We start from the raw sequence: 22,561 nt of genomic DNA on the forward strand, positions 1-22,561 counted from the left end.
AGGTAAAAGAATGCAAGAAAGTGATTTAAGGTCAGAGGGGAGTTAGAGATAGATAAGGAGAGGGGGAATGGTACGAAATAGAGTGAACATCATTTTTATTCACTGGTATCCAGATGTTATTTCTGTTCTCTCTCTCTCTCGGAGTCTGTTTTTGTGCAGTGGCTGCTGTGAGGTCAGAGTTGGCTTCTAGCTCTGCCAATGAAAGGGGGATGACAGGGGAAAGAGTTTGTAAAAGAAGGGAATAGAGAGAGAGGGAAGAAGGGAAGTGGGGAAGAGGCATAGGCACGTGCAGAGGTGTTGCAATGCTGTGCAGTTCTTCCTTCCACACTGACTGAGAGCATTAGTTGAGGAGAAGTCAAACGGATGTACATTCACCTGGTTTTCATTAACACAGACAATTTGTCACCTCCCCCGAATTCCATTCTCTCTTTCTCAGATGTTTTCCTCTCTCTCTCTTTCATCTGAAGGGCCAGACTCTCATTTAGTGCTCACGTGTGGTTTGAACTTCAACTCTGGGTCTCTCCAACACTGTCTCACAGTGGAGGAAACTCAACACTGCATCTGGGATGGATCTGGTGAGTGACGTAACAAACACAATAATAACACAGTAGCTGCCTGTGGGATCACAACAAAACATACACAAGAATACATACTGTAATAACTTTACTTTTTCGACATTCCCTGTCTGCTGTAAATGCTTCATGCTTTCTTTCATAATCTGTTTATAGCCTATGCCTCCTAGATCAGTACAGTATCTTGGTCATTCTATCTCTGATGGTTGGGGATTTTACAAGGCTCACATTAATTAATACTTTGAGGAAGTAGCCAGGGCAAAACAGGAACCCCAGTATTGCGACCTCTCTGAGGCCAAGACTAACAGATATAGACATACACATTCTGGGCAATCTGAACAGGGGAAAGGCTAAGAGCGACACTCATACACTGTTTGGGAAATTCGACGAAATCCTTCCAATACTGATACAGGTATTCCTATCTCAAGTGACCACAGAGAAATAGAAACAGAGGGGAAAAACGAAACTTTTGGTGTCTCTTCAAAATGTGCTTCTGGATGGTGGGAGTTCTGTGTGTGCTGATGTGTTTGGGAAATRATCAGGCTCAAGGTAAGGGTATTTCATTAACAAAACATTTAAATACCAATACCATGATACTGTTGAAAGTCATTTTTTCATGTTAGAAGTTAGAAATGTCATGATAGAAATTCCTGTTGTCATTTACAGAATTGTCTTTTCTCATCAACATTGTATATCAATGTATTTTTAGCGGGATATATCAAAGTATTGCAAATCAATACATAAGTAAGTTGCGTATTTGGTTCTTCGATGTCAGATTGAGCCTTACTCTACATCCCCCTGTGTAATTTAGAAGCCAACCCAGCCATCTCAATGCCGGACAGAATCAGAGTGGCTCTGGCAGGAGAAACGGTCCATTACAAACTCAGAGTGACCATCCCAATGAATCAGAGCTCCAGCGACTTAGTCTGCTCTGGGCCTCCAGACCAAAAGAAGATAAAAGAATGGAATATTCTCTTTTCTCCTGAAACAAAAACAAGCATATTTAATTGGGAAATAACAGCATATAACAGTMCGTACTCAGGAGAGTATAACTGTAAGTATAAAAATGTGGAGATCTTCTGGACCCTTCTGGTGAAAGGTGAGTGTGTGGTAGAAGAAGAAGAAGAAAATGAAGGGATGATAGAAAGATAACAGTTAGTCAGTTAGTGAAACTTCTGTCATCCACATGTTGAGTAACAGGAATTGTTGACATGATAGTGAAAACACAATCCCTTTTTAAAAGGGACCTTTTTTGGTACAAATACTGTAGATGTCAGCTGAATGTCAGATGCACGCCACCATCAACAACACACATGATTGTCATCATGAAAATAAAAAGCCCTCTAACTCTTATTTTTCACTTGACATTAATCTACTTCCAACCAAAGTGTTCAGCCATTGACTGACACTGGATAAACTCGAATGGTACCATGTTTATTGTCTCTGTATCTCTGTGTCTCTGTATTTGTCTCTGTCTCTCTGTATTTGTCTCTGTCTCTCTGTATTTGTCTCTGTCTCTGTCTCTCTTTCAGACGAGGGGTACTGGCAGCCTTACTCTGGTTTCAGCCTTTTCATCGTGTTGGGGGCTCTTACCACAGGCCTCCTCATCTTCAGTGTGATCGGCTCCATATATGTGTTCAAAAGCCAATGGGTAAGAGATTTGAGAAAGGTTTGGTGGAGGTTTTGAAACACTGTATATTTTTGTACCCTTCTGTTGTGGTTGATATGTTGTCATTGTATCAGTCCGTGTGTGTGTTAACTTGTGATTTCCAGGGTCAATTTATATTGAAGAATGGAAGTACCGGTAGTGGAGTAAGCAGAAGGAATAGAGGGGAGAATGAAGAGGAGGAGGAGAACAGTAAAACATCAGTGAATGCAGCTGCCTCTGCTTCAGTTTACGCTGTAAGCATGTCTCTCTATCTCCATTGACTTGCTGTAACTATATCACATTGATTTTATGAGTTGAACAAAAAACATTAGCCTTGACACATGTCAAAGCTGTGTGTGGGTCATCAAAAGAATATCATCAACAAAGATTCACTGTTTTGATTAACTTTCACATCCACTGTAGGCCCTATGTAATCTACAAGAATGAATGTGTCTCACCTGGAACTCCCTCCTCTCTCAGAGTCTAGAGTCTCCGCCAGCATCTGTCTATGAGGTCTTGACCCCAGGAGCATCAGCAGCAGCAGTAAACCGTGAATCTGTCCAGAGGAAAGTCAAAGTAAAGAGAAAGTCAAAGGAATCGGTCAGTGTGAACATACACTAACCAGGAAATATATATTACTAAAGCCTTGGTTTTGTCATTCCAGATATATTATATTTAATTGTATTACATTTTTCTAATATATTCTATTCCCCAAAATAGATATGAGTAGACCTATAGCTACCAATAACGTTGATAAAGACCTGTTCGAGTTAATGAGGATGCTACTGTCCTGACCTCTCTCCCACTCTCCTCCTACAGATGGAGAATGCAACGCCGCAAGGGGAAGGAATATTTGAATGCGTCTATGAGAATTTCTGACCTACTGGCATCTGCACTGTGTTTGGGAATCTATGTGCCTCTATTTTCCTGCCTTTGCAATCTCTTTTGTTCTTTTACACAGACCTAAAATCACGTATGTATTTTACCCTGCAGCTTCGTGACTTCTGTTGAAAATAAACTGCTGTGTCTCTGGTTGTTATCATCACGGAATGTCTCTGGTTGTTATTTTGTCTAATTAACAGATATCTGCAATATGTCAGATTAATTTTYGCGAGAGATTTTGCAAATTGAACCCCTGTACTCCAAAATCCCACCTTAATAAGGTTGTATCCAATGAGACTTTTAGGCTATTTTGAGTAAGAACGAATCGAAACGCGTCTCCCATCTCTACTTCCTGGTTTGGTTTATTTACGTTTTTCATCTATTGTTGACCATGGCAGCGGAGGGGGACTTTCTGATGAGATATCGTGCTGTATCAAATAAATTGAAAAAGTACGATTTATTACGTTCTTGTCATTGTTTTAGGTATCCATTCGAGTGACTATGTGTAATGCATGATCGTCTAATCTTTTGAATTGCGAGCCAGGATTTCACAGCTAACGTTAGCTAGCTAACGGTGGCCAGCTAAACTTGCTGTCAGTTCCATGGGTCCAAAGAAAAGCCCAAAAGCGTTTTATTTATTTTTTTAAACAATTTTTACCATGTTTTGGCTAATCTCATTAACTAGCTGGCACTAGATAATTAGTTAGCTGTTTCAAATGAATCCTTGTCCCTGAATGATAATGATTGTTTAGCTAACGTTAGTTTTCTAGCGTTGWAGCTAATCAGGTACTAGAGCAGTGGTTACTAGGCTAACGGTAACTAGCTAACTAAACATGTCGGACATTCTGTTGTCCCTACTGGCTTAGTTGTAATTTCACTTTGTCCACCTTAGACGTTTTCTTCGGAAACCCAATGTAGCAGAAGCAAGTGAGCAGTTTGGTGAGTAACTAATGTTTCCTGGAAAAGATTATGACTAATAACCATGTTTCTAACATATCAGCAATTCATTCATATGTTCATGTTTTCAGATGATGACCCCTACTATTAAGTACACCATTTGCACATTTCTGTTGATTATGTGGCTTGCATCTCACCCAGTATTTCTGCTTGGCTGCAGGTCAGTTGGCTAAAGAGCTGAAGCAGCAAGACTGTCTTCAGTATGCAGCCTTCTGTGACCTTGCAATGGCAAGGCAAGTCTCCGTCTCTAACTATTGCCCCCTAATCAGAACATATTGTTTGCCCTTATTAATATCATACAGACATGGGTAGCATAGAATGATGGATCAATATTGCCCTTTCTCCTCCATTGTAAGTATCCTACAACAAACATTATTTCCTACTACCTATTATAATGTAAATTAGATATCACACATAAAAATATATAATCTATACCTGTTATATCCTACCTGAACCCACAGGTGTGAGCAGACTCTTTTCAATGCTCCTGGGGAGGCCCTGGCCTTGACCGACGCTGCCCGGCTCTTCCTGCTCTCTGAGAAGGAGAACAGAGCACTACAAGCCCCAGGCTTCGACGAGCACCTGCAGGCCGCACTCAACTGCTACAGCTTTGCCATCAAGGTAAAAAAGACTACAAATGTTTGACATAATAGAATAGAGATACACAAACAGGTCATAAGTTAAAGGTCACGAACAGTCAAAATCATGTTTTTTGTGAAATTTGATATTTGGATAAAACCAGATCAAAGTATGAAACATGACTGTTGCTTCTACATTGGTAAAGTTTGATCATAAAGTTACTGGTCTCCTCCCCCATGTCAAACACTTTTATTTCAGGAGGCGGGATTATTAACGGGATAGGGGGACAGCACGTGTGATGTCACGTGTTTGCAGAGGGGCATGGTTTATATACAGTAGCTAGATAGCTACTTTACTGGTGCAAAATTTCACTGTAGGGTGTCAGCAAATATAATTAAAAGTTTACTCTTCATCTATGGCAAAGATACTTCCATCTGTGCCTGGTGTTAGCTAGTTGCTGTCTATCTTGGTCTTCAGCCAGCATGGAACAAAAGGGGGGGGACGGGCATTCAAAACTCTGACGCAATTGTCATGTCAACACATCCGTCAGCGCTGCTGTGAACTGCATCACAAGAGACATAGATGTATAAAATAAAAAACACATCATTGATGTAATTTCAATGTTATATTGAGTTGCTTTACATTTCACCAAATTTGCTTGAGATGATTTAACTGCAACACTGCTCACTGCATCCACGTTTCTTGACAGAGGTGTTTCAAAGAGCTGCCAGTCAAGGCGAGCTCATGAATATAAGCTTCCCTATTAAACCAGATGGAACTGACTGACATAAAGTGAGACAAAAGTGAGCTCAGCATTCAGTCTAGTTTAACCAGGCTTGGTGAACAACAGCTGTGAAAGGGAAAATGATCAATCAGAATATCTGTATTGGTTTTGCTAGGGCATTTAAATGATAATCTAATCCTCTTTAGTTTATTGTTGAATCAATCTGAACAGTTACAAAGAGATAGGCCAAGCATCTGGAGAATTTACCATACATACTAACAACCCATMTTCCCTGGCCTTTCCCCTAGAMTCCTCTGGAGACAGTAGTATAATSCTGTGTTTTACAAATGTGTTTCAGGTTTACATTGAGATGAACCAGCCTGTCATGGCCGCCAGTCTATCTCTGGAACTTGGCAATGCCCTCAAGGTAATGGACCAAACTGATCACAAAAGATAGATTGGCAACCATTTCTCTTCTATGTCAGTCTGTGTGGTGAATTAAGATCATATGATCATCCCTCTCATCCTCTTTTTTTTCTCTGTTTCTCTGTCTTCTGTTCTCTCCCCTCCCTCCCGCTCTCCCTTTCTCTCCCTCTCTCTCTTCCTCTCTCTTCTTATCTTCGTCTATAGGAGATGAACAGACCAGGTGAGGCCATAGTTCACTACCAGAGAGCAGCAGAACTACAGACACAGCAGCCAATTGAGTCTCTGCTGTCTATGGGAGAGATGGCCACCTGCAAAATACTCACCCGTGAGTACAGTGGCGGGATGTGTGGGGGTTGATGGGTCTGGACCATAGGTAAAGATTTGTGTTATTCTTTGTTTTCAACTCCGTATTGATCTCCGAGCCAGGAAACTGGGTTATGGTATGGGGATTACCTGCATGTGGTCCAGATGTCAGTTGAAGCATATACATGTGTTGGGGACTAGAGTATAGCAGGGTTGTGGTCAAGACCATGTCAATTCCAGTAAGTTGCTTTGGACATGGAATTTCTCCAGAGGAGTGCAATTCAATTTCTGAATTTACTGGAATTGATATTGAACTGACTCCGACTCTGGTGTGTGTTTCTAATCCTAACAACAACATCATGATCCTGTAATAGACATTGTCTGTTCTCTGTGTGTCAGGTGACTATGACGGCGCGCTGGCCGTGCTGACAGAGATGCAGCTGATGTGTCAGGAGAGGGGACTGCAACTGCCCGGCACCAGCACCCCCGTTGGTGAGGACATAATGGACTGGCCCAACACTTGTAGCTAACTCATCACTTCCTGTCTTAAAGCGAGAAGTTCATTAACTATTCTGAAACTGATAACAGTATGCTTTTCATTGTCTTCTTAGGTGCATTTCTGGACATTGTGGCCAAGTGTGAGATTTCCAGAGTACTTTTGCTGATGCTGCTTGAGGTATGCACAGCATAGGGAATATTGTTGTCCCCTCTTATAACATTACATTTCACTTGTATTCAATTCCTTCCTACAAACACTTACAGATTATTTATCACTGCTAAATTGCGTTATCTCTCTGAAAGCTGTGAACGAATGTTAATGTCTTTTGCAGCCTCCTCCCCAGAAGTTGTTGCCAGAGCATGCCCAGACCCTGGAGAGATACGCCTGGGAGTCGTTTGACCCTCATAGTCAGGGTAACTACACCACAGCCATTATTCTAACCTGACTGACCTTAAACACTCATACACACAARACTAGCAAGGTTGGGATGGGGAACAAAGTTCATAATTATATATTGTRAAASATATATTTCCAACCCTCTCATTGTAGTGACCTTCCTACCTGAGAATGTCTTCCTGCTSCTGCAGTCAGTTGTGGTATGTGGCATATTTCCTTACTAGACGATATCACACAAAATAGCTATGTATTGGCCCTTAATGTCCGGGTGAGGAGGTCAAGTGTCTCACATGAGGATGAATATGAGCATAATTGTAGGACTGAGTCAACTTTAAAGCAAGAAACCATCGTTGCTACATCTTATGAATGAATGGTGTATATACCCATTGATTCTTGAAGAATATAACTTTGTAAATGCCTCATGAGCTTAGTTCAACTGTCGTACCCCATCAGAACCCAAAATATAAGCTTGTTTTACTCCAATGTTTATAAACAATGCATATGTAAACAAAAATTGTACAGCCTAACAACATGGCTAAAACTATAATGTTGATCTCATGGATGGTCAGCCCTTGCATCCATAGCTCTGTATATGAATTAGAGTGGTTATGTTTCCCCAGGCCCATCCCTCAGCATTTTACAGAAACAAAGGCAGGGTGACGCTTTGTTATTGTTTTGATTTAAGGATTCTAGCTTTATGCTGATCTATATTCGTGGTTATGCTGGGCTTTCAAAGTCTTAAGTTTATAACAGTCTATCATTGTGTTGTTGCAGATGGCCTGCCAGGAAAAAGACACAGAGTCCCTCAAGTCTCTTCAACCTGAACTCTGGTAAGCAAAAATAAAATCTCAGCCATGTGGTAGCTATTTAGCTGCAATACACATTTCAATTGAGTTTTTTTCCTTATGGTTTTGTCATTGATATCTTGTCTCTAAATTATTAAGAACATTTCCGTAGACTGTAAGGAAAATGGTCAGTAAATTCTTCTTCTTCATGCCTCAGGCCTCTTCTATCAGCAGAGCAGAACCACCTCCTTCACCTGGTGGTGCAAGAGCGGATCACCCCCTCTGGACAGGGGATTTAGTACAGTTCAGATCAACTCACTACACCCCCTCGGAATGACACATAATGGAACATTCCTGTCTCGGTCTGTTGTAGGGCCTCTTGAATAATGTTTTGGTGGGGTTGCATTCACAAACACATTTTGCGTCTTTTCTAAAAATGTGGGAACCGGACCAAGCATGTCATTGTGAAGGACATACTGTACATCTTACTGCATCCCCTGTTATGCCTATTAGTGGTCGCAGGATTGCTCTCGTGGTGAAGTCTTGCATCAAATAGTTATTTATTGGAAATATGTTGAATAGATGAAATATGAAAAATATGCTTTTTTMGTAGCGTTTTTATTTTGTTAATAAATTGTATAGTCTGAACACACATGGCTTAAATTCCAATGTAATTACAAAACAGAATCCCTCTACTGCATTATAATAAATGGTGATATTACATACACCGCATTGACCTCTGTTCCTGGTTTACCTTTTTCACTTGTACAAATTAAAATGTACTTTGATATAGCAGCCAACCAAAACTCAGAATCACACACATGATTAAAATATATTTTGATATAGAAGCCAACCAAAACTCAGAATCACACATGATTAAAATGCCCTTAGAATACACGTTACGACAATTACACAACAAACGGTTACAATGTATTTAGATCAAAAAACAATTACAATTGGTTATAAAATACTTCAGTTATAAAAAATAAAAATTCWAATWCCTTTTAAAACATGTACTGGAAATTAAAGCTTGTTTGCTGATTGTTCAAGTACTGCAACAGGTACGTAGCATACCTTGAAAAATACAGTACTATATCAATTACACATTACAAATCTCCCATTTGAACAGGCATGCAGTAGTCTGCATAGAAATTGATTGTGCATACAATTCTTTGGGGTCCGCTCTCCCCCCTTCTGTACCACCTTCCTCCTCACAAGAAAAATCGGAATACTGGGACTGTTAATAAACTAAGACCCCTCCCTCCATCCCTTTCCAACACAATGCAAAAACGTAATAAAAACTATCCTTCCTTACAATCCTCCTCCCCTTCATCCCTTGTTCCTCTACTCGCTCTTCTTGCGCAGGACCACGTAGATGACGCCCAGTATGAAGGTGAGAACGAAGGAGATCCAGGCCAGGATGAAAGAGTGTCCGAACCAGCCCTGGTCCTGCTTGTGGAAGATGTCCGTGTAGATGGACGCAGCGATCATTACACACAGACCTGGATGGAGACGAGGGGAGATTTAAAAACACCTGTTAGGTTAATAACAGTTATGTGCTGTACTGGAAACATCACCTCAAAGTCACTCATAGGGCTGTAGACACAACTGCTGATGAGACTATTTCAACCTGAACTGAAATWACAGTGYTAGTTATAGCAATAAACAATAGTGTTTTTCAATCATGCTCATGGGGACCCACCCACAGGGTGTGCATTCAAAGACTGGATGATTAGTTATCAGTTTGCATCAGTTATTAGTTTGTTTGCTAGTGCTGGACTACAACAAAACATATACACTGTGTTTATATCAATGTCATTACATAGATTATACAGTATTAAGATGCAGATACAGGGACCCAAGCTACTTACAGGAGATGAGCATCAAGGCTCCAGAGAAGGTGAACCTCTGGCCCTTGGACAAGGTGAAGAGTTGAGCCACGAACACAAACAGGCCCAGGATGGAGAAGATGCAGGCCAGCACTGCCCCGGCCTGCACTACCTGGAGGTATTCTATAGGGGGATACAGAGAGAACAGGGCTCAATGAGATGGGAAGATGCACATACTGATCCTGACAAACTATACTCTTGTCATACAGAACAATGACAGTCATTTATTTTAATTAATAATAATTACAAAATATATTTATTTTTTTGTTCATGTCATGTAGGCCTACCAGCAGGGGTAGAAATAAAACCATTCTGGGAACTCACCACTGTAAAATGAACACATCAAAACTAGTTTCACTTTGGAAGCTTAATTCGACCCCTGCCTACCGAGCGAGTATAAGCATATGCACATGTCCACTCTATCTTGTTTTGGTAGAAGCTAATACTGTGTAGCCATAACAAGAGGTGAGTCCACAGATGCTGTATCTTAATGTGAGCCAGTTTCAACCAGAAGGAAAATAATCCTGCAGCAACAGGAAATGTGAATGACATTTTTTTGTAGGAGTTGATACATTTTTTGTTGGGAAAATCAAGTCAGACATTTTAAAGTAGAAATTACAAACTTTCGAAGCCTTCTCAAACCTTGAGTACACTACAAGTTTGTATTTCCTGCTGTGCCGGAAAATTCCTGCAACAACAGGGTCATCAAATTAAGATACGGCATCTGTACTATACCTTCAGCATAGTCTCCTTTGAGGTTGGTGTAGTGCCAAGTTGAGCCTGCCAGTTCCCACCGGCCCCACACGTCTGTGGCCACTGAGTCTGTGAACCACCAGGCCTYCAAAATACCACAGGAGAAGAGTAGCAAAGTCATTGTAACAAAACTTACTAACAGCTATATCATCTCATAACAGTGTTGTAACCGTGTTTTCAGTGTTGGATACTTAGGCCCAACAGTGGACATTTTTGTTCTAGCCCTGTATTTATTATGGGGTCCACAAAGACATTCTGAAGTTCATATGGAGCAGGAGAACAGATGGAACAGAAGGGGTCACTGAGGTGACATTGGAAGCATGTGAAAGTAAGAAAAAGGAAAGGGGATATTTATTTACTTACATTATCAATGGTTGCCACCAGAAGCAGGATGATGGCAGTAATGTGAAGAACAACGATTCCAGCCAGGACCAACATTGTGACTAACTGAGAAAAGATAAGTGTTGTGGAAAGATATACAGTGAGTAGGCTATGCTGCTTATTATAAACTGGGTGGTTTGAGCCCTGAATGCTGATTGGCTGAAAGCTGTGTTATATTAGCCCGTATACCACGGGTATGACAAAACATTTATTTTTACTGCTCTAATTACGTTGGTAACCGGTTTATAATAGCAATAAGGCACCTCGGGTGTTTGTGGTATATTTCCAATATACCAAGGCTATGGGCTGTTTCCAGGCCCTCCGTGTTGCATTGTGCTTAAGAATAGCCCTTAGCCATGGTATATTGGCCATATACCACACCACCTTCGGCCTTATTGGTTAATTATCTTACTAAATACGAGGCATAACCACATCTGGGTCAAATACATGTAAAATACTTTAAAATGCTTGTATTGTGCTTGAATTGGTTTGCCTACAATGGGAATAATAAAATATACCCAAAAGTGCAAACTCCCAGATAAATCAAGCACACATTAAAGTATTTGACGTATGTTTTTGATCCAGGTCTGGGATAGAAGAGCGCTCTACCTAAATGGTCAATTGGGCTCGTTTCAAATACGACTCAAATCATTGGATTCGATTGCTCATTCKCGTTTAGCCTATAAAAGGAGTTTATAGATTCGTTTATTTGTTATCAACTACAATTAGACCGCTTAGAGGGTAAAGTAATAATTSTTGTTTCTGTAGGTCTACCATCACAACAACATTGTTTAAAAAGTTACTCAAGTGTATAAAGTTATTAGGCCTAAAAGTTTACACTATTCGTTACACTAACTGCAGACTAATCATTATTAACCTGAATATTTGCATATATTTTTTTGACTCAATAGKAAGTTTCAGTAGAGAAAAATAATAGGCTATTCAACGTGGCCATGTATTTTAMCTGGACTACTAGGCTGCACATTACCATTTGTTATGGATGCTATCCCCGTTAGTTGCAACGGGCCCCATACACAGGCTATGAGAAAAGAGCGCGAGAATACGACGACAGAAGTGAGTSTATGAAACAAATGTGTTATACATAAATGAATACAAAATATTTATTAAAATATGATCTATAATACTATGCATAAAGTAAACCTATGTTGACGTTTTTTTGCAGCTCGCAAAAGTGAAATCCATGTAATCCTTCCAAYGCGTCTTTATCAACTGAATGTAGTTCCATTATAAAACGTTTAAATACCTCCCCAAAACTATTGTTTTCGCCCACAGAGCCTTCAAAKAATTCGCTAAACAGTACCAACCCTCCACCAATCCCATTGCATAGAAATTGTAAACCGCATTAGGCTGATAAACATTACCTGTGAAGGAGCTTTTACGCACGATAGTTATTTGCAATTCTGAAAAGCTGTAACGTTAAGACCCACCCAGCATCGAATTCATAGCCTACACATCACTATTTTTTTCTCTTCGGCCCCTTCCCTCCCTTTCCCCTTTCCCAAACCCCACCCATATCCTCAAACTTGTTCGTATCTTTAAAAAGTCAGGGACTTTAAAAGTCTATGACAAATAGGCAACGTTTCCCTCTGTCAAAACACTGCGTGAAGCTAAGTGATCTTCAAAGGAGCTCGTTGAATGAATGGAGTAACAATTACGGCTGTGTACAGAATGTGTGCAGAATAGTCCCAGTTTGTAGATATATCTTAATTCTAAAAGGAACTAAACAAACATTTGCGCTCCTCTAGCCCCCCTCCCCCGCCCTCAAAGCAATATGTAGGCTACACCTCTCCCTTTTACAATGACTCTCAACACATGAGAAATACAGTATTTTACTTCACATTCATATAAGTAAACAACAACACCCAATTCCCCTCTGTACGCAGTATCGCAGCAGCAACCCAAAATATGAGTAATAGAATAGCAACAGCCATTACCTATTCGTGTTTTGGGTAATGACATACTGTACACGTCATCTCCATCCACATATGTTTATGGATGTCATTTTATACTTTAGCCTATAGGCCTACTTTTTTACCTTCAATATTTCAAGGTATTAACAAATTCTTTCTACTGTATGTCTCTTTTTCTTCCATGATGAAATCCAACCAGATTTTTGTTTTGTCTGAGTTAATTAACTGCACATGTGAGAAGCGCTCCCATTTGCATAATCAGTTTGGAATTACAGCTGTCAAGTCTAATATATAGATTTGGCTTTATAATCGAATTTCGCATGTAGAGTTTCACATTCTGAGGTCAAATTTACAGTGGTTCCACTTTTCCTAGATGGGAGTTTTCACCTCAAAGCTGTTCCTTTTGCTCAGTAGGGTGTCTACTTTGGACATGTCTTGGGGAATGTTGTGTTGTCAATTACAGAATGCTCAGCGGTACCATGGTGATGTCCAACAGCAATATCAGCCTGACCATGACACCTTTTCAAGTAAGTAAATATATAGGTGTATTTCTAGTCTTAGGCTACAAAATAATACAGGTATTTCCTTATCTTACGCATGATAATAAGTCTGTTCTAATGTAACCCTATGTCCTGAAGATATTGCCTCAGTTAAACAGCAGATCTACTCTCCAGACCCTGGGCTCGGACCCCAGAAGGGACATCATAGGCATGCTATCAGCGGTGGACCCCACTGTCCATTGTGGGAGAGACATCCTGATGTTCACATTCCAGAAACAGGACATTCCAAAATTCTTAATTGACAGATGTATGTAAAGCCATATATTGTAACACTAGCAGGCCTTGTGGAAGTCATACTGCAGTAGGCCTTGTGGAAGTCATACTGCAGTAGGCCTTGTGGAAGTCATACTGCAGTAGGCCTTGTGGAAGTCATACTGCAGTAGGCCTTGTGGAAGTCATACTGTAGTAGGCCTTGTGGAAGTCATACTGCAGTAGGCCTTGTGGAAGTCATACTGCAGTAGGCCTGTGGAAGTCATACTGCAGTAGGCTTGTGGAAGTCATACTGTAGTAGGCCTTGTGGAAGTCATACTGTAGTAGGCCTTGTGGAAGTCATATTGTAGTAGGCCCTGTGGAAGTCATACTGCAGTAGGCCCTGTGGAAGTAATTTTGTAGTAGGCCTTGTGGAAGTCATACTGCAGTAGGCCCTGTGGAAGTCATACTGCAGTAGGCCTTGTGGAAGTCATAATGTAGTAGGCCTTGTGGAAGTCATATTGTAGTAGGCCCTGTGGAAGTCATACTGCAGTAGGCCCTGTGGAAGTAATTTTGTAGTAGGCCTTGTGGAAGTCATACTGCAGTAGGCCCTGTGGAAGTCATACTGCAGTAGGCCCTTTGGAAGTCATACTGCAGTAGGCCTTGTGGAAGTCACATTGTAGTAGGCCTTGTGGAAGTCACATTGTAGTAGGCCTTGTGGAAGTCACATTGTAGTAGGCCTAGTGGAAGTCATATGTTAGTAGGCCTTGTGGAAGTCACATTGTAGTAGGCCTTGTGGAAGTCATATTGTAACACTCATAGGCCTTGTGGAAGTCACATTGTAGTAGGCTTGGAAGTCATATTGTAGTAGGCCATGTGGAAGTCACATTGTAGTAGGCCTTGTGGAAGTCATATTGTAGTAGGCCTTGTGGAAGTCATATTGTAGTAGGCCATGTGGAAGTCATATTGTAACAATATAGGCCTTGTGAAGTCATATGGAGCTTCTAGCTTAACACAGTTAACATTGCTTTTCAATAAAGATCTGTATCCATTCACTCAAGACCTGTTAGTCAGTCAGGTTATTGGGATGGCTGAAAACCTATGATAATACTGTACTGGTCTTAAACTTACTAAATCTGAGTCTGTCCTAAATCGCACCCTATTCCCTATATATCCCCATAGAGCTCTGGTCAAACGTAGTGCACTATGTGGGGAATAGGGTGCCATTAGGACTAGGTATACATTAGCTACCGGGTGGTCTGAGCTCTACATAATGTCCAGACAGTAGTATTTGACTTAATCAATTCTGTCCCTACCAGTCAGTGAATGATGCTACTTCTTATTACCGTCATTACTTCTATATTTCCTAGTGGACGTCCCTGCCTCTCCTCTGGCCCTGTCCCCAATCAGCCTCTCCGCTGGCCCTGTCCCAACAGCCTCTCCTCTGGCCTGTCCAATCAGCCTCTCTCTGGCCCTGTCCCAATCAGCCTCTCCGCTGGCCCTGTCCCAATCAGCCTCTCCTCTTTCCCTGTCCCAATCAGCCTCTCCGCTGGCCCTGTCCCAATCAGCCTCTCCGCTGGCCCTGTCCCAATCAGCCTCTCCGCTTGTCCTGTCCCAATCAGCCTCTCCGCTGGCCCTGTCCCAATCAGCCTCTCCGCTGGCCCTGTCCCAATCAGCCTCTCCGCTTGTCCTGTCCCAATCAGCCTCTCCGCTGGCCCTGTCCCAATCAGCCTCTCCGCTGGCCCTGTCCCAATCAGCCTCCTCGCTAGTCCTGTCCCCAATCAGCCTCTCCTCTGGCCTGTCCCAATCAGCCTCTCCTCTGCCCTGTCCCAATCAGCCTCTCCGCTAGTCCTGTCCCAATCAGCCTCTCCTCTTTCCCTGTCCCAATCAGCCTCTCCGCTGGCCCTGTCCCAATCAGCCTCTCCGCTGGCCCTGTCCCAATCAGCCTCTCTGCTGGCCCTGTCCAATCAGCCTCTCCGCTGGCCCTGTCCCAATCAGCCTCTCCGCTAGTCCTGTCCCAAACTCCTTTCGGGCTAGGGCCTCAAGCTGAAGACCTCAGACAGAGGCAGTCCTGATGATACACTACAATGGATGCTTTGTTCACCAGGAGGTATTCACTCTCCACTTCCTGTCCTTTCCCATCTGCCCCTCTCACTTATGAAGACTGTGTGGATTTCTGTTCTGACTGTTTTGTACTAAATGCTGTGCATGTTTGGTCTTGGGTCTGTTTTGTACTAAATGCTGTGCATGTTTGGTCTTGGGTCTGTTTTGGATAACATGCTGTGTATGTTTGGTCTTGAATCTGTTTTGGACTACATGCTGTGTATGTTTGGTCTTGAATCTGTTTTGTACTAAATGCTGTGCATGTTTGGTCTTGGGTCTGTTTTGGACTACATGCTGTGTATGTTTGGTCTTGAATCTGTTTTGGACGACATGCTGTGTATGTTTGGTCTTGAATCTGTTTTGGACTACATGCTGTGTATGTTTGGTCTTGAATCTGTTTTGGACTACATGCTGTGTATGTTTGGTCTTGGATCATTCCTTGGCATGTAATGCATCTGAACAATCCAGAATAGTCTTGGCTAGTCTCTACTGCTTGGAATTCTATTGATGGATACATTGCGAATCAAGGTGAATGACTGTTTGCATTGCAGCTTTCTAGAATGAGTTTTCCACATTTCAGCTCATAATAACATCCATTGCTTTTGCAGGGGACAGACTACATTGTCATGGCTGTATCACAACCGGCCGTGATTGGGAGTCCCATAGAGCGGCGCACAATTGGCCCAGCGTCGTCCGGGTTTTGCCGGTGTAAGCCGTCATTGTAAATAATAATTTGTTCTTAACTGACTTGCCTAGTTAAATAAAGGTTAAATATGTATTTCTTTGCCAGTGTATTGGTATGGATCTCCAGTGAGGGCCTCACATCCAGTCAGGGTGCCCTCTCCCCAGGCCACATGTCTGGGATCTGAGATGGATCTGATGATCTATGGAGAGGAGACCGTGGAGTAAGTACTGTATGTACAGGAATTCTGATCTCATGCCATGGTAAATTGACATGATCTATCTTGACTATGGCTGCATCCCAATTCTCCACACACATGCATTGGATTGGTGCAAGAAATGGTTTTAAGGGAGTTTTCACCATTGTTAAATCCATGGTCAGGGAGTGTGCATGTGTACGATTTGGGAGAAGGGTGGTCGGAGAATCAGGATGCAGCCTAAACCAGTTGAATAGAGGTCACTGAGCAATGTCTTTGACCTCTGATCTTCTCGCCCCCCTCAGTGAATGGTGACTGGGTGCCGCTCCTGTATGCTGCGCCCCGGTGCTGGTACCCCACTGAAGACACTACTGAGCCTCTGGTGTTTGTAGTTCCCAACACAACTTGTGGGACTACAGTGAAGTTAAAGCTATGTATGGMACTGTACACAACTGCCATGCAGTAATAACTGCCATTAATGTTACTCACCTGATTATAACTGCTTCCTGTACATTATGATTAGGGGATAAATGGGTGAGCTGTTGGTACCTGCAATTCCAGAGGGGATTTTATTATGCTTATTTGGTCAGTTTATTTTAAAATGTATGCCTTACGTAAGGGTATTGTTTTCTCTCTCCTATAGAATGGCATGTAAACAGTACAGATCTAATCCAGGGAAAGGACCTGTCTTTCTCCTGCCTGTTCCAAACCCCTTACCTACAACACCCCAACAACCCCCACTATGACTCTTATGAGGAGCCTGATGCATCTCTAGACTATATGTATTCTTTGCCTCACAAACCGCAAACCATTTCACACCCACCCATTCCCCAACCCCTCTCACCATCCAACCCCCTCTCCCAGTTGTGCCTGTAGTACAACATCGGAAGTTACCCGACACCCCAAAAAATACCAGGGATAAGGCTGTTACCCCTTCCCCTCCCCAACCGCTCACAGCCACCAAGTCCCCAGCTAAGACCCCCCGTTGCTTTCCCTTCATCCACGACAATCCCGAGTTACACATGATACCCACTCCACCCCCATCAAGCCTGTTCCTTTTAAGCCAGTTCCTTTCAAGTTCTCCCCTGAGTTTTCCCATACCACCTCAGCCTGCTGAGACATAACACAGTCAAAGGGTTGAGCAGTACCAAGAATACGTGCATGTGGAACATCAACCTGCGTTTGTGRCTTTGACATATGATCCTACTGTTTCTGTCACTAATCACCCCAGTTCTCCCCAGCAAGAGAAGCCTAACCAACACACCAGACCTGTCACTCAACCACCTACTCTCGCTGCCCCTCATCCTCTCTCTCCTCCTCCCTCAGTATCATCAGTCCCTCTATGTATCAACACCTGCAGAGGAAGTATATTGCCCCTGTTCCTCCAACAAGAACACCATAGGATCTAGAGATTCCACAACTCCCCCATATGGAGGCTGTCCAGCACCAAAAACAATATTCTAAGTATGTCCCTCCAGCCCCCTTACCCCACCAGAATAGGCCTTCTCCTCCCTCTGGACCTCAACACCTGGGAATGGGGTTGTTTCTCCCAAAACACTTGTGGGCGGAGTGTTGCTGACGTCACCCACTGTACGCGCTTTCTGTTGCCTGATTGCATCCAGACCAATGACGTGCATAAACCCTGGATGCGCCATATTGAAGATGTAAACTGTAAAAAAAAGATTTAGGAAGCTATAGAAAGTAATTTATTAATRTCTACATTCTTTTGACACGTTTATTCTATTACAGACACTTYAATACATACTTTTCCATTATATTATGTGAGCTAAACATTATTTATTTGTATTTTTTATATATAAAACATTTTCTTAAAGTATTGTTTTTAGAGAGTACTAATGTTACTGTCCCCACTACAACAAAAGATACTTAAATATATGTAATTTTGTCCTTGAAATATTTAATTGAAATACTGTCGAATTTCATTCATTCCAATGGAGAACTGCTCCTACAAGGGAGTGCCAATGCATCCCTGACCCCTTGAACACAATGCGATTCTGATAGCAGAAGTCACATGTAAGGGTCAAGTGTAGACACAGCCATAGACTTGCATGTTTTTTCAAAAAGGAACGACAGCTTTTTGGAAATGTTTGGAAAGTGTTGGGAAAATTCCTTATCAACGTTTTGTTGTAATAAGGTTAATTGAGACGGAATCAGCCTTTTCATAACGAGCTGCCATCTGATTGGTCCTCACTAATTAGGCCTAATTCATTGCCCTGTAGTTGATTTTACCTGCGTGTTGGCCTCTATGCGCATGTGCGCAGAAGCATCAATCTGGCGATGTCTTCCGAACAGAAGAGAAACATAGTTGTGTTTTTATGTGTAATAACTGTAGCTATTTCTAACTTGTTCTGTGGTGCATTGAGTGTAGAAAAGTTKAATGGTTTTAATGCGGATCATGAAAAGGCGTCAAATGCTGACAGAGAACCGATGATCAACACAAAAGAAGACGTCAAGCACAAAMCTGAGTACCTGGGCGGACTGGCCATTCTTCGGCGCAATCTTCGACCCACTGTTAATAATTCCAGCATTCAAGAACAGAGTGCAGAGTCCATTGACGTTCCTGAGAACTCCATAAATAATTCGAGTCAACCCAACATTGATCTAAAGTCAACTGATTTGCGGGCGCCTTTGAATGTGCGTAATGGTTTCAATGTCCAGAAAAGATCTCTGGATTACAATGCTGGACATCAGGCAGTCTTYAAAGGTGAATCTGTTTCTATTATTAGATTAAAGTGTAAATAGTTTACATGTACCCTGTAATTACACCTGCAACCCTGTCATGTGAATCTTAAACTCTGAGTTCCAACAATGCAGGTCAAAGTGAAATTAAAACAAATGTAATAAATAATATAAATAAAATATATACATAACACTAACAATGGTAAATGTTAATTGGCAGGGTACATGTCTGTTAAGGAGAGGGACAGGGGAGCAGGTAGGTGACTATTCAGCATCCTGAAGGTCTGGGGGTAGAAGCTTTGGGTTGGTCTTCCAGTTTTTACCATGATGCTCTTGTACTGCCCTTGTCTGAGTGATGGAAGCAGGGAGAACAGGCCRTGGCTCARGTGGCTGGGGTCCCAGATGTATCAMYTTCCTACGACACCTGGTKTTGTAGGTGTCCTKGAGGTCAGACAGTGTGCACCCAACGGTGAGTTCGACTGAGCGTACCACCCGTTGTAGCACCTAGCTGTGACGCTGCCCGACAGTATGCTCTCAATGGGGTTTCAGCATCCTGAGGTTGAAGGGTCGCTGTCGTGCCTYCTTAACCGAGGTGTCTGTGTGGTTTAACCATTTCACCTTCCCAAGGAACTTGATAATGTTTTTTACCGGCTCCCCGGCGGTGCCCAGCCTGGTTCCTCCTGAAGTCCACAACCCGCTCCTTTGTTTTGCTGACGTTGACGGACAGGTTGTTAACTTGGCACCACGCAGTCAGTGCCAACATCCTCCCTGTCGGCCGTCTCGATGTTTGTAGTCAGGCTTACTATTGTCGTGTCGTCAGCAAACTTAATGGAGTTGGAACTGCGTGAGGTCAAGCAGTGGTGGGTTAATATCACATATATTAGGATACCTTATCAGTAGTATATGCATTTTAAATTGGTGTTTGGGCATGGATAAAGATCTCTCCTTTTATCCAATAGGTTTTGAAGGCCCTGGTTTTCAAGGGAAGGTCTATGGTCCATCAGCTGACCACAACCCCCACTCCAGTGAATGGCTGTCGATGAGGCCTCTGGTCCAGTGTAATGACAACCTCATGATGCTCACTGCATCTGGACGAGGATACACACATCTACTGGTGGATAGAGGTAAGCGTTGGAGACCCACCCAATATTTCTAAAAGACCTTTACCACAATGTGAAAGCATCAGTGACTTGTTATGGAATATAATTAAATGGGCTCATTAGTATAGTTGTCTGGGGCCAGGGGTGTATTTATTTAGCAGATTCAGTTGCAAAATGTTTTGCAACGGAAACCATTTACTCCAAACGGAGTATTTTGCAATGAAAACTAGAGTTTCTATTGGAGAAATTTAATGTAGGTCCCCTCCCCGTTTTGTTCTGCTTGCACTGTTTACTTCCATTTGGTTCCTAGAGTAAACGAATTCTGTTGCAAACGTTTTGCAACGGAATCTACTAAATGAGTATACCCCAGGAGTTTTTCCTGGCAAGGTCATGTGGTCTGGAAACTCCTGGCCCTTAAGTATTCATTATGGAAACCATTTACTGTTTTTAAGAAGCAAACAAGAGTTTATATTGGACAAATTCGGGTAGGTTCCTGAATATTGAATATGCCCCTGTTTATCGTTCCAGCGGGCACCWCTCCCATCTCCCTGTTCCAGCTGCCGCCGTCCTGTGGCTACCATGTGAAGACTACCTGGAGAGAGATGGTGATGATGGCACCATACGATGGATGCTACATCATGCAGGAGGTAGAATATTTTCCCCAGGTTGCTTAAAGACAGGCCCCACACCCTCAAAGAAAGGGTAACCCCCCCTCCTAATCATATCACAATCAACATTTTCCAGTTGACTGTAGCCCAACTATACCTCTTTTGTATAAAAATACTAGAAAATATTGTATTGAAATGTGCAAATGATGTGTTGTCATTAAATATGCACATATTTGCATATCGTGCAAATACWTTTCTGGACAACTTGAAGTCAGCCTAGAAATGCACATTCTGTCCAGATCAGGTTGTCCATTTTTCCAATKAAAAATGTATGTAGAATTTGTATGTATATATATATTTTTTAAACATCACCAATTTCTMTCTGGGCAAGTCTGGAGAATATACAGTGCATTCAGAAAGTATTCAGACCCCTTGACTTTTTACACATTTTGTTATGTACAGCCTTATTCTAAAATGTATTTAAAAAAATAAAATAAATCTTCATCAATCTACACACCACACCCCATAATGACAAAGGGAAAACAGGTTTGGCAAATGTATTAAAAATACCTTATTTATATTGGTATTCAGACCTGTTGCTATGAGACTCAAAATTGCGCTCAGGTGCATCCTGGTTCCATTGGTCATCMTTGAGATGTTTCTACAACTTAATTGGTGTCTACCTGTGATTYAGTTCTATTGATTGGACATGATTTGGAAAGTCACATCTGTCCATRTAAGGTCCCACAGTTGACAGTGAATGTCAGAGCAAAAACCAAACCATGAGATGAAAGGAATTGTCCGTAGAGCTCCGAGACARGATTGTGTCAAGGCACAGATCTGGGGAAGGGTAACTGAGCAATCGGGGGGAGAAGGGCCTTGGTCAGGGAGGTGACCAAAAACCCSATAGTCTCTCTGAAAGAGCTCCAGAKTTCCTCTGAAGATAGGAGAAACTTCCAGAAGGAYAACCATCTCTGCAGCACTCCACCAATCAGGCCTTTRTGGTCGAGTGGCCAGATAGAAGCCACTCYTSAGTRAAAGGCACATTACATCCGCTTGGAGTTTGCCGAAAGGCACCTAAAGGACTCACAGACCATGAGAAGCAAGATTCTCTGGTCTGATGAAACCAAGATTGAACTATTTTACCTGAATGCCAAGCGTCATGTCTGGTGGAAACCTGGCACCATCCCTACGGTGAAGCTGAGAAAAGTGAGTTGGCGTGTGGGTAGTCTGATTTTCGAGAAATGGCAGTTAGACAGTACACGGAAATTAGACTGCCAAATGCCTATTTAGACCAAATCACCGTCTCTTCAAAGTAAGTTACTAAATATAGTCCAGTTTGTAACACTATATGAAATTGATTTTTTTAATTGTGTCATTTAAAGTAGTGAGATTTGAAATGATTGACCTATGTCCATTTTAAGTGCTTAAAATGAATTAAAAGGTTGACTGTAGTTTGATATACTAAAGAGAATTTAAAATATATTTTTTACTTTTTGAAAATACTAATATTGATGAACCAAAATATCAACATCTCAAAATGAAAACTGTAGGTAGCTTGATGCTCTGTTCCTCTTAGAAACCATCAGTCAGACTGCCTCCTGTCCATTCACTCTACAATCCACCCTGCTTTTGTACATACTAGAACATGAGATTAATCACTGTCTGTCTCTCCCCTCTCTTCTTCACTCACTCTAC

The 22,561-nt window shown here is 42.0% G+C and overlaps 3 protein-coding genes across 3 annotated transcripts; 2 read left to right on the top strand and 1 right to left on the bottom strand.

Moving 5' to 3' along the window:
* The first annotated feature begins 832 nt into the window (after positions 1–832).
* nfam1 (NFAT activating protein with ITAM motif 1) lies at positions 833–3,265 on the top strand. Its single transcript, XM_024141477.2, has 6 exons — positions 833–1,121; positions 1,384–1,671; positions 2,105–2,223; positions 2,346–2,474; positions 2,701–2,820; positions 3,040–3,265. Exons 1-6 carry the CDS (start codon positions 1,058–1,060, stop codon positions 3,097–3,099), a joined length of 780 nt encoding a protein of 259 aa, XP_023997245.1. The 5' UTR covers positions 833–1,057; the 3' UTR covers positions 3,100–3,265.
* Positions 3,266–3,441: 176 nt separating this feature from the next.
* f8a (coagulation factor VIII associated) lies at positions 3,442–8,507 on the top strand. The gene is made up of 12 exons (XM_024141476.2): positions 3,442–3,552; positions 3,995–4,041; positions 4,220–4,292; positions 4,521–4,680; positions 5,721–5,789; positions 5,993–6,113; positions 6,491–6,583; positions 6,703–6,767; positions 6,922–7,003; positions 7,140–7,186; positions 7,761–7,816; positions 7,989–8,507. Exons 1-12 carry the CDS (start codon positions 3,494–3,496, stop codon positions 8,068–8,070), a joined length of 954 nt encoding a protein of 317 aa, XP_023997244.1. The 5' UTR covers positions 3,442–3,493; the 3' UTR covers positions 8,071–8,507.
* Positions 8,508–8,526: 19 nt separating this feature from the next.
* Positions 8,527–12,268, bottom strand: emp1 (epithelial membrane protein 1). Its single transcript, XM_024141478.2, has 5 exons — positions 12,177–12,268; positions 10,777–10,860; positions 10,396–10,498; positions 9,643–9,783; positions 8,527–9,273 (listed from the first exon to the last, which is right to left on the bottom strand). The coding sequence occupies exons 2-5, from the start codon at positions 10,849–10,851 to the stop codon at positions 9,116–9,118; spliced, it is 477 nt and encodes a 158-aa protein (XP_023997246.1). The 5' UTR covers positions 10,852–10,860; positions 12,177–12,268; the 3' UTR covers positions 8,527–9,115.
* Positions 12,269–22,561: the final 10,293 nt, after the last annotated feature.

Source organism: Salvelinus sp. IW2-2015, unplaced genomic scaffold (genome assembly GCF_002910315.2).
Source record: "Salvelinus sp. IW2-2015 unplaced genomic scaffold, ASM291031v2 Un_scaffold2562, whole genome shotgun sequence".
NCBI lineage: Eukaryota > Metazoa > Chordata > Actinopteri > Salmoniformes > Salmonidae > Salvelinus > Salvelinus sp. IW2-2015.